This window comes from Erinaceus europaeus, chromosome 2 (assembly GCF_950295315.1).
Source record: "Erinaceus europaeus chromosome 2, mEriEur2.1, whole genome shotgun sequence".
NCBI lineage: Eukaryota > Metazoa > Chordata > Mammalia > Eulipotyphla > Erinaceidae > Erinaceus > Erinaceus europaeus.
The window spans coordinates 98,699,742-98,712,534 of NC_080163.1; the positions used below are offsets into that span (position 1 = coordinate 98,699,742).

The 12,793-nt window shown below is 37.2% G+C and overlaps 1 protein-coding gene across 1 annotated transcript; it reads right to left on the reverse strand.

Annotated features, from left to right (window-relative positions):
• Nucleotides 1-6,623: 6,623 nt before the first annotated feature.
• LOC103118094 (disintegrin and metalloproteinase domain-containing protein 20-like) lies at nt 6,624-12,241 on the reverse strand. Its single transcript, XM_007528271.2, has 2 exons — nt 12,172-12,241; nt 6,624-9,321 (listed from the first exon to the last, which is right to left on the reverse strand). The coding sequence occupies exon 2, from the start codon at nt 9,195-9,197 to the stop codon at nt 6,750-6,752; it is 2,448 nt and encodes an 815-aa protein (XP_007528333.2). The 5' UTR covers nt 9,198-9,321; nt 12,172-12,241; the 3' UTR covers nt 6,624-6,749.
• Nucleotides 12,242-12,793: the final 552 nt, after the last annotated feature.

Below are 12,793 nucleotides of genomic sequence, written 5' to 3' on the forward strand. Positions count from 1 at the left end.
CTTTTTGACTTTGACTAGGTCTCCAGTATTAGAAATGCTATATTTTATGTAAGCCATGTATTTCTTAAACTCGTATTTTATAATTTTCTCCTCCATTTTTATATCAGTTTAGGGATATCTTTACTCAGCTGCTTACAGATAAATATTTCTGCAATCTAGTTTGCATAACCTACAATTCAGTCCATTCACTTTATTCTTATAATGCATTGTCTTATTTTAAAATACCCAACTACATTATTTGTACAGATTGATATTCTTTCATAATAATCTTAATCTTATCCCATAAAATATATTTAATCTATTTTTAAACCACTATTCCTGTCATATTTTATATATCATTCTATAGTTATGCATGTTTACATAAGTTATTTTTTTATTTTCTGTGTCTTGCTTTCTTTAGAATAACACACACATTTTAAGCTCTATCATTATGATAATATTCACCTTCCAGGTGATTATGCAAACAAACTCTCATGACTCAAGCTCCAAAGTCCTAGGTTCAATCCCCACAACACCATAAAGCAGAGCTGAACAGTGCTCTGGTTAAAAAATAAATAAATAAAAATAAAAAATATCCACCTCCCAGAGCCCCATTCCCCAGGGCAAATATAGAAACAGATTAGGGTCATGGATCCACCTGCCAATGTCCATGTTTAGCAGAGAAGCAATTTCAGAAGCAAAAGCTTCCACCTTCTACATACCATAAAGAATTTTTTTTTCCTTAGTCCCAGAGAGAAATAACAAATAGGGAAGTTTTCAATGAAGGGGATGGGAAATGGGACACTGGCTTTGGGAACTGTATAGAATTGAACTCCTGTTATCTTATAATCATGTTAATCACTACTAAATCACTAATACAGAAATAAAATAAAATATCCTGTATTATTAATCAAGACCTTTACCCTCTTGTTACATAAAAGTCCAAAATCTGGTAGGTGTACTTGAAGCCACTACATTTGCTTGGATGAACCTCCATATATAGTATCTCTGTCCAAAATATAGCAGGATTTTAAAGAAATGCATATTTTATTTTAAGAAGTTTCAAATGAAGGTCTAGGTGGTGGAACACCTGGTTGAGTGCACATGTTATTATATGCAAAGGCCCAGGTTCAACCTCTCACTCACCACTTATGGGGGGTGGGGAAGGAACAAAGGTTTACAAGAGGTGAGTCAGGTCTACAGATATCTCTCTCTTTCTCTACCTCCCCCTCCGATCTCAATTTTCCTCAGTGCTTTCTACATAAAATTGAAAGAAGAATGAAAGAGATGGTTGTCAGGACAGTTGGATTCACTGTGCAGCCACCAAATTCCTAAGATAAACCAGGAAGTGGTGTGTCGGGGGTAGGGGGGAGGTTTTGAACTAACTCACAAAACTCTCAAATTGTAAATGTAACTGCAAGAAAAAATAACTGTGAACTGGAGGTCCCTCTGTGTCTAATTTATGAACCTAGCCTTGTACAGCACCCAAGATCATCAGATACTCCTTTTGTTCAACAGAGGTCCTCTAACTAGAGCATATTAAAATTTCAGAGGATTTTTTTTTTTTTTTACTCTAGGATTATTGCTAGTGTTCGATGCCTGCACTACAAATCCTGGAGGCCATTTTCCCCACTTTGTTGCCCTTGTTTTTGTTATTGTTGCCATTGCTGTTGTTGTTGGATAGGAAAGGGAGAAATAGAGGGGAGGAGAAGACAGGGAAAGAGGAAGGTGGACACCATGAAGCAACTGCCTTGAAAGTGGGGAGCCAGGGGCTCGAACCAGGATCTCTATGCTGATCCCTGTGCTTAGACACATATGTGCTTAACCCAGTGTGCTAATACCTGGCTCCCTGGAATAATTTTTTTATAGATTCAAAACAAATTTTCCTTACATGGAAATGTACTTTATCAAATATACAATACTTCTTCAAATGCCTGGTGTTTTCAAAAAATAATATTGATATTTTCTATGTTTATTTTTCTTTGTCATTTCCATATAAATTAGAAGAATTTTTTTCCTAGGGAATAAAGTGTATACACATGTTTTGGAGATACTGAGAGAATAAAACTAAACCACAAGGTCTGTTTTACATGTAGTCAGCAAAAAAAAAAAAAAAAGGCAACAATGAGATACCACAAATACCTCTCCTAGGGATATATTCTAAAAACTAAATCACACAGATTCAGAAAGATCTGTGTACACCTATGTTCATAGCAGCACAATCCATAATAGCCCAAACATGGATGCAATCGAGGTGTCCAAGACAAATGGATGGCTATAAAACTTGTGGGATATATACACAACGGAATAATTCTAAGCAATTAATAATCATGACCCCACCACCACCCCCCAAAAAAAGAATCATGACCCATTCTGGATAGAGCTAGAAGGAATTATGTTAGTGAGATAAGTCAGAAAGAAAAAGATGAGTATGGGATGATCCCCCTCATAAACAGAAGCTGAGAAAGAAGAGCTGAAAGGGACATGCAAAGCAGAATTTGACTGAGTTTGGAGTATTGCACAAAAGTAAAAACTCTGAGAAGGGGGTAGATTTTCAGCTTCACGACAAGGGGTTGGGGGTAGGAATACAGACCTTTGGTGGTACAAGTTTTGTTAATACACACTATTAATTTATAGTCTTACAATTCACTATTTAATCTATATGAGGGGGAAATAGATTGAATATCTCTACCTTTTTTGTGCATAGACTTCAGTTATGAGTATATATTCCTTTAATCTAAACACGTAAGGTGTAAAATTGGCTTACTGAATTTTAATTGTGGGCTTAAAGTGTTAATACATTTCCAAGAAAAAAGGTCTTTACCTTTATTTTGAAATATTAAATCAACTATATAAACTTACACCAGAGAGACCAGAAGAAACTTGCTGAATAACTATACTAGGTAGGGATATATGTAAATAGCAGGAAAGGACATAAATCATGGGGAGGTCATATGGGATACAGAAAATCCTAACAATGGAACTTTCAAAGTCAACCAAAATCTCAAATAACCTTATTATCATAATAACTATCTATTCCCTTCGTAAACCCTAAGACATCAGGAACCTTCCCCATTCTTTATAAAAACCCCTATTTCTCCCAGTTCTGGAATGTCTGTCTGGGGCATGGCTCCTTTTTCAACAGGCTTTTCTTGACCCATATCAATGATGCTGCATCTGCTGATCTCAACCTAATCAATGCAGCCAGTACCACCTCTGCACGTTCCCATTTGAACAGTGTCCACAGATTACAGACTGGGATGTCAACCCTTCAGCTATAGTACTCCGGTAAGACCTTCCTAGCTCATAGAACACTTAAATTCCACTTCATATAATGCACCTCCTAATAAAGCCCAGGCACCTAGATATCAATCAGGGCTCAAGAGACAGAGCACATGTACACATGTATCCATAAGTTAGGGAAAATATATACCTTAAAGCAAAAGTACACAATCATTTTCAGTGACTAATAAATGCAGCAAGCAAGTAGAAAGACCTAAACAAGACAACTTAAAGTAGCTAATCAAACAGTTTCTGCTTAGACCTACATACGTTCCTCACCTACTTCTGATTTCACTACCCTCAGTCACTCCATGGCTAACCTTGTCAGACAAAGTAAGGACTACAAAACCTGGATAAGGGCAAGAGATTGGTACACTTTAATTATAGCTCCTTGGCTTTCTACTAGGACACCTTAACTTCAGGTGCCCTTGTCAGGGAATGCTGGGATTCCCGCACAGACATGATGGGCCTAGACCGCTAATAGATCCCTCTCTTCACTGTCACTGGTTACCTCCCTCAGAAAGAACATAATAAATCTTTATGTGGTCCCACATAAGACCTGTACCTCAATGTGGATCAACAATGGGAGGGACTGCCCCATTCTTGGAAGGGAGTATGGGTCAGCATACTCTACCACTCAAACAAGATGGGTCTGGCAATGGGTGAAGCCTAGAACATTCTTAGCTATGACAACAGAATGATAACTCAGATCTACAGGGATACAGAGGTTAAGCAGACTCCTATACTGAACATGGACCCCAGATCAAATCGATGCAGTTTACACTTAATGGTATTTATATATTTTCCCCATATTTGGGAGCTACTCATTTCCCTGATCCAGCTTTCTGGTCCTATTTCCAACCCTGACTCCATCTCCCCAGATAATACCTTTGGCCCACCTGCATGTTGTCTGGTAGAATCAGGAAAAAATTAGTAAAATCAAAGGCTTCTTGGAATATACCAAAAATAGACCTACTAGTCTTTTTCAAAATGGAGACCCAAAATCTCAATTGCTATAGTCTTACCTTTAGGTTCCAGATTAGTAAACAATTTGTTCTTCCTTACATCTTAATGCTTATTCAGCCGCCAAGTTACAGATGCTTCCATGGTGCCGACCTGACTCCCCTGGGCACACAACTTCAACAGTGTACCCTAGAAACCCATCTCTCTGGAGCTCTGCCCCACTAGGGAAAGAGAGAGCCTGGCTGGGAGTATGGATGGAACTGCCAGTGCCCATGTTCAGTGGGGAAGCAAGTACAAAAGCCAGTCCTTCCACCTTCTGCTCCACATAATCATCCTGTGTCCGTACTCCCAGAGAGATAAAGAATAGGAAAGCTTTCAGTGGAACTCTGGTGGTGGCAAATGTGTGGAATTTACCCTTCCTGTCCATGTTTTTGGATATTCTCTATTTTATATATTATAAAAGAACTAATAAATAAGTCTCCAAGCTAAAACAAAATTAGAAGAATAAAAATGAATCTACTTATTTTTTTTCCCTACAAGAAGCTAGTCTATTACAGAACATAAACTACACAAAATTTTAGATGCCATGCACTCTTCCGTTCTTCTTTGTTTCATCATCTGGGCTTCACAGAGCTGAGATGACATTTTCAGATAGGAAATGAGAGAGAAAGAGAGGAGAGAGAGGTCACAGTAGCAAAGCTTCTCAGTTCAGTGTAGGAGGGGCAAGCTGAACATTCGTCATAAACATACCAAAGGTCTGCACTTTCCAAGTCAGCTATTTAGCCTCACACTTTATTTTATATTATTATAATTTTTTTCAATTTTTTATTATCTCCATTTATTTGATAGAAAAACCAGAAACAGAAAAGAGTGGGGAGATAGAGAAGAGAGTAATAGAGAGACACTTGCAACCCTGGTTCACTGCTCATGAAGCTTTCCCTAATGCAGGTGGGAAAGGCCTTGAACCTGGATCCTTGCGCACTATAATATGTGCATCAACCAGGTGTGCTCACACGTGGTCCCGAGCCTCACTCTTTAAGTAGCTCTTTTATCCTAGGTTATAAAAACAATTATATTGGAATTTTATATCAAGTTTTAAGTTGTTATATATCAGAATTCAAATGAAATCTAAATGTTAATGATGAGTCCAAGATGAGAAAGGGAAGAGGGAAAAAAATTTCCATCCCCTCTAATGTCAGATTCCTTTCTGTGTTTTCCACTGTACTCTGTTAAGTCTACATTAGGGTTCAGTGAAAATAAAGGATATCACAACCCCCAAAAGTACTGTGAGTTGCTCACAGGAATATATAGATGCCTTTAATACGGCTGGATCAAAGTAATGGGTTGGGTTTAAACAAACCTCTAATTACACACAGATCCAGTGACTTAAAACTTCTAACTCTAAAGAGCTGGTTAGCAAAACTGGAACTGAGATGTCAGAAATATTGAGAGGGTCTTGAAACACGGCAATCAAATGATCAAGGGTATGCTTGATTATAGGAACTGATAGTTTCTAGAAAATACTGCATTGTGGTGGTTAGACAGTAGCTCAGCAGGTTAAGGGCACAAGGCACAAAGCACAAGGGCCTGCATAAAGATCCAGGTTCCAGCCCCCAGCTCCCCACTTGCAGAGGGGTTGCTTCACAAACAGTGAAGCAGATCTACATGTGTCTGTCTCACTCTCCTCCTCTCTGTCTTCCCCTCCTCGTTTCTTCTCTCTCCTATCCAATAACAACAATAGCTATAACAACTACAACAAGGACAACAAAATGGGAAAAATGGCATCCAGGAGCAGTGGATTTGTAGTGCAGGCACTGAGCCCTAGCAATAACTATGGAGGCAAAAATATATATAGATAATAATACATTACATACATTATAGTATATATCAATATATGTAGTATGTTGTAGTATGCAATATAATGTTTCTTATGAAGTTATAGAATTTATGTTATATGGAAAATAATTCCACAGGACATTAATATACAAATTTATATAACAAAATAATGTATGAGTACATATAAGTTAAATAAATACGAGCATACATAGAGGTAATCAACAGAATGAAAGTATTAGTGGTAGCAAGCTGAGAGTGCTATGTAAATTGCACTGACATGACTAACCTCAAAGATTATGAAGACTTCCAATTGCACTTCACTTCCCTTATTGGGAAAAGAAATTAAGAAGGCAATTAGCAGTGAAGGTTGTGATTTTTTAAATTTCCTTTGCCTGTGTAACAAAGCTAGAGAACGAAGAAATGTGCTTAATTTAGACCAAGATATAGCAAATTAAATACACATACACACCATCCATGAGCCATGCCTTCGCCTCAGAGACAAAAAGAGGGTCTAATGACAATTGCTGAGTGTTAATATGCTAAAAAATAGCATATTTTCTGAATTGTTTAATGGAGAATATTTATGATGCCAAACAATACAAAAAGTCTCTGGGATTTTCTATCATTGAAAGTTGACACATGTTGCAACATTTCTATTTCTGGGAAGCTAGATATCATACATAGAAAGTTCATAATTTTGGGGATTTCTGTGTTTGTGATTTCTGTGTTTGCAATCCTTTCTGATTCATAGATGCAGATTTTTCTTTCATAGATGGAGCTGGCAACTTTTCTTTCACTTTAGGCTGATCATTTTCTTTTGGTTCAATAATCCCTACATGCTTGGTGGACTTTGTCTCTTTGGTGATTTTAGTGTCCTCCTCCCTGTTGCTCTCTGTGATACCTTTGGTCTTATCCATTTTTCTTGTTTCATTGGTCTCTTCAGACTCCTTCATTAATTTTTTTCTTTCACAGTACGTAAAACCAGCCGAAATTACTGCAACTAGCAGAAAAAGTATTAAACGAAGCAGCCAAAATTGTCTTGTACCTCTTGGACCTGCTTCGATTACTTTGGGGGCTGGGCCACTATCAACACTACCTCCAAAACCTGGACGTTCGCAGTTGGGTGGACTCCATCCAAGATTGCAATGGCAGTGTTGTTTACTGTTGCAAACCCCATTCATTTTACAGAACTCACCTGAACAAGGACTTTTCAGATCTGACATAGGGACACACCTCCTTTTGATGCAGATATGCTCTGCACCACATTCTGTGCCATCTTTCACTTCACCAATATCAGGAATAGTCATCCCAAAATGGTAGTCAGTGCCCCAGCAGGTGATGCCATCAAGAGAAGTCCAATGCACAGTACTGTGATTACTCAGAAGAGGAATTTTATCCACGTTCACACACTGAACTCTTCCACACTGTCTATCTTTAGCTTCACATTGTACATAAGTATGTTCATCGAGACCACAGTGACCAAAACGGTCACCTCGGGTATTCACCTCTTGGTAGCATCTGTCATTTGCACTCTTGGCTCCTTTACCAAAAATTTTCCCACACTGTTCATCACGATTATTGCATCTCTTTTCATAGCAGTAACCACCAGGGCATGGCATGCCCCCCTGAACATACACATCCTCTGGACAAAGATAGGATGTCCCATTGCACCATTCTGGGAGATCACATACATTTTCTGCTGCTCTACACACTGTGCCTGCTGGCAAGATCTTACAGTCTTTGCAGCAAAGTCCCGAGGAACAGTTAGCCCCAGGTCTCAGAGTACAGTTTGACTGACAACATGGATCTTTTGCACACAACTTTAAGGAGCCACAGTCACACTCTTCTTGTGGCTCAGTCACATGGTTTCCACAGCGTGGGTATGTGAAGACCTGATCATGCTTTGGTGGACTATGTAAACACTTTCGATGCTGTGTGGTAACACGCCAAAAAGAGGCATAACTGCAATTGCTGTATTTTGTTGCATTTAATATAGCAGGAAACATTATGCAACCAATAGCATCACCACATGGACATGTGTAGTTAAACTGAGTATCATGACGCATCCCCAAATTGTGGCCCAGCTCATGTGACACAAGATTAGCAAATTCTATCAGCTCATCATTTGTAAAACTATCAGATCCACAATTGTTTGTGTCACATACTGCTCCTACATATGCTAAACCAAGGAGACCAGAGTAATCTTGATTTACAAAAATATGAACAACATCATGTGGCACTCGATTAGCAAAGCTGGTTTGCTTCCATGTGCAAAACCTTGATAAGAGACTAAACATGTTATTTACTGGCATGGGGTTTTGGTTAGTCCAGATCTCAAGTCCAGTTAAAATCACCTCCACATCCAATGATTTTAAAAAGAAATCTATTCCATTCATAACAATGCATACATCGGCATACACATTTGAGACATTGCTGTTGCTATGAACATACCTGTTGTTATCCACCACCACTGCCAGTTCTAAATACCGCCTGTGGGTCCACCAGCCTTCATATCCACTCTGCATCAAAGTGGCATTGTCACTCTCCAGAGCCTTTAACTGCCATTCTATTTCTTCATCTGTCAATCCACATCTCAAGGGTGGGGATGTATCCTTGCGTTGTATACTATATACCAGGTGTTCAAATGTATCTGAATGATTTCGAAGTTTGATTTCATAAGCAATGTCATGTATCTGGAGAATTCCTCTAAAACCACCAAAACAGCTACTCAGGGCCACGAGGGACTCTGGGTCTCCCTCCACATATCCATGGTAGAAACAGTCACTCTGGACTAAGGGCTGGTCCTCAAGAAGAGCACCCTGGTCTGTGTAGGTGAACACTGGCATGTGTCTAGCCAGCAAATTCTTGTTGACTTTCATGTGGATGATGTGTGTCTGGCCTCCAAAATGCAAACTGTAAGAGATCCAGCCTGGGGGCCTCATGCTTCCACCAGTGCCTGTTATCTTTAAGGGTGTCACCACTTCTGGGACTCCTTGACTTTGAGAGTGCCCAAAGTGGGACAATCCAAAAAGGAATAGAAAGATCTTCATCCAGAACAGCAGGGCTGTATGTTTCATATGCACCAAGGCCTCAGCCATAACCATTATGGAGCTAGCATTTGGAGCCATTGGTGACATTGACAGTGGACAGTGCAGGAAGCATCACTGTTCTGTCTTCTCTGTGAGAAGGCTGTGTGCAGTGCTGACTTTGAATGATCTTCCTCTAGGTACAGTGCAGTGTCAAGCCAGCAAAATGAATATCCTAAAAAATAATAAACAAAAAAGGTAGAGACTGGAGTAGGATTATGAAGTAGCCAAGGCTTAGGAGGAAGCCAAAGTAATTTAATAAACAGAATTTTCACTTGTCTTCATATATAATTGTACTGCATTTCATTTGATCTGAAAGCAATTTGAAATAGAGTGATACTATGAGAGTAATAATAAATGTGACAAGTTGACATTTATTGAAGATAGATGATGGGCATTTTTGTTATTTTCCACCTTGCTAGTAGTTAAATGTATAAGCATATATGAGCATTTACGCAACCAACCAACACACACACACACACACACACACACACACATTGTCACTGGGATAATCAATATGGCTTAGTGCATTCATGATGTGCTCACAGCTCCTAGATGCTATTTGCTTCCTTGTTCATCATTTGTTTCTTTCTTTTTAAAAATAAAAATGGAAAGTTGTGGTTATGGGGGGGAGCTGAGATACCTGCAATACTGTTCACCTCTTCTGAATTGACCCCCTATATGTGTGACCTGGGAGCTTGTTTCTGGATCTTTGCTTTTGGCCACATGTGAACTCTTACCAGATGTACCAATGCCTGTTCCAAAGTGGTATGGTCTAGATGAAATGGTCATGACTGATCTTGTTAGAGCATGGACTATGTATCACTATGTGATATAAATACTAGTCTTTCTACTAATTTTTTAATGATAAATTACATATTGCCGTTAGTAGAGAGAGGAACTACAATATAAATATATCAATATCTTTTAATTTTTATAAAATAACATTCTAAAAATTATACCTTATTATTTTTTTAATTAATTTTTTTCCAGAGAACTACACAACTCTGCCTTATGAACCTGAGACTTTAGAGCCTCAGAAATGAGGGATATTTGCATAACCATTATGTTATCTCCCTCACCCCCAAAATTATAACTTATTCTAATTACCTTCTAAACTAATTTCACTTTGTGAAATTGCAATAGTAAGATACCGTTCGTTTGTATAATTTCTTTTCTTGTGGAATTAGGCCTTTGCATGTGCATGCTTTAATTTTACCTGGCCATTTCTCCCCATTTTAACCCAGAGAGAGAGAATGAGAGAGAATGCTGAAGTTTCATCCAATAGCATAAAAAATTGGTCCTCTTAGACCCAGACCTAATTTCTGCTTAAATATTTTTAATAGTCTCATCCCTTTCATTGTAATTATTTTCCAGTCAATGATAATATATTGTTTCCTCAAGAATGATAGCAACATTTGCTTTATGTTCATTCTCGAAAAGCATGTTATCCTATTTATTCTACTTAACAATCCGCCCAACAGACCCCATTCAGAATCCCAGTTGGAATCCCAATTGGAGAAACAGATCTGACATCTGATGATGATAAACTTTGTTTAACAAAACCTCTTCCCAATAATTAAACTGGTAATCATCTCAATCAATAATTCTTAGTCTTATACCATCTGCTAAACCAACCCTTCACTGATCTCAAAGACTGACCATCATATCTACACATTAATGTTTATCCAAACATAATTTTATTCACGCTTCAAGTGTTTTATAATGTTTATTTCATAATAATAAATATACTAACAATATAATAAAAAATAAACTAAAAAGTTTATTTCAGCTTTAGAACCGTTTTCAGTAAAATGTATCCATTGACCTATTTCCATTACCTAAACATTATCGCTCTATTTTTCTAGATAGAAAAAATAAACCACAACTTTTATACTACATCAAAATCTTATCTTCAAATAATCAAGTACATGAGGGAATCAATTTAATTTAATTGGATAGTTTTGGAAAGACTTATCTGTTTATTTTTCACTAAAAAAAAGAAAGAGGAGAAAAATGAAAAGAGCACTTCTCAGCTCTTAGATATGTGGTTTGTAGAATAAAATCTGGGCCAGTTTCCTAATGATGAGATATCTCACTGAACTTCAACTCATTCCCATTCAATTTTTTTGTCTCAGGTTTAAACCAGTTAGATTGATCCTTATTTTCTTCTTTTCACAATTGCCATAACAAACTTTCAATAAAAAAAAATCTTGGAAAATATAAGGGTGTTCTTAGAGGGTAAAAAAATTTAGAAATATTGTGTCTTTTACTTTGGTGCAATACACCAACTCCAGTTCAGGTTCTACTTTTGTTTTCTCTTTTGAAGATCAGTAAATTGTTTTTGAGAAAAGTATTTCTATATTGTGGGTATATTATTAGGATACCGATCTGCTCTGCAGATATCTTCTGATATATACATGGTATATTACTTGTAGATATTGTAATGGAAATAAATTATTTAAGAATAATGTAATGTGTTTGAGAAATATTAACTGATATAAATAAGTCCATAAGAATTTATTTCTAGGATCATAGATTGTGAGCAACTAATAGGAAAATGAACTTCAAGTATATGTGAACTAGATTTCACTTGTCTTCATAACACCATTTTGTGCAATGATTGCAGGAACACACCTCCTGAGAGGATATAACATTTTCATTCATGATATGATATACCATGAGTGTCTTACAAAACTTCAAAGTGTGAGATACAATTTTTTATGATTTTTTTCATATTGACAGCTTCATCAAATTTGTAAATCTCTGGACCTTAGTAGCCACTCCCCTCCCCCCCTTTTTTTTTTGCTTATAACCTAGCTTACCATTTGTCAACATATAAGTAGCAATCTTTTTAAAACCCAGTTTTGCAACTCTCAATTAAATTAGCATGGGATAGGACATAATGAAGATTACAGAACCTCAAGATCAGAAATATTAACAGTTATGTTTTGTTTGTGTTTGTTTATGTGTACACTAGTACTCCTGGATTTCCCATATAGAGATTTGTTCTTAAATCACTTACCAGCAGAAGTATGAATCGTTCTCATATTTCCCAACTACAACACTGTCAGAGTTTGTACAACCAGTGTCTATGGATAAAGATGTTGACATTTTTAAATGACAAAAAAAAAAATTCCCCTTTTCCTTTCATCTCTCATCTTATTATGATCTAGTTTAACTTCTTAGCAACAAGACTTACAATTCTATAGACCATGGCAACTGGCTAGTGGTTCTCCCAACTCTGACTTCACTACCGTCATCAAATATATCATTCTAATCATTTATATGAATAAAAGATAACTTTACCCGAACTGCGTATTTTTTTATTATAGTATAAGGTCTTTGGTTTCAGTACTGCTGGTACATATGTGATTTTTTTGTATTCCATGGAGAGATTTACCATGATTTAAACTGATTTTCAGGAAACCCATAATTAGTGGGCAGGGATAGAATATTGATAGAGCAAGGAACCTGAAGGGAGAGACACCTGGTTTGATCCTTGGTGCTCCACATACCAGTCTGGGATCCTTTGCATTTTTCGTTCTTGGTCTCTCTCTCACTTACTACAGATAACTCACTCTATCTCATCTGAAATAAACAAAGGCAATAAGTCTTAAAAAATGGAATCCACTCTCAGTAATTAT

Excerpts from the sequence above, each read along its gene's own strand:
- LOC103118094 (XM_007528271.2), bottom strand. The coding sequence starts at position 9,197 with ATGTCACCAATGGCTCCAAATGCTAGCTCCATAATGGTTATGGCTGAG.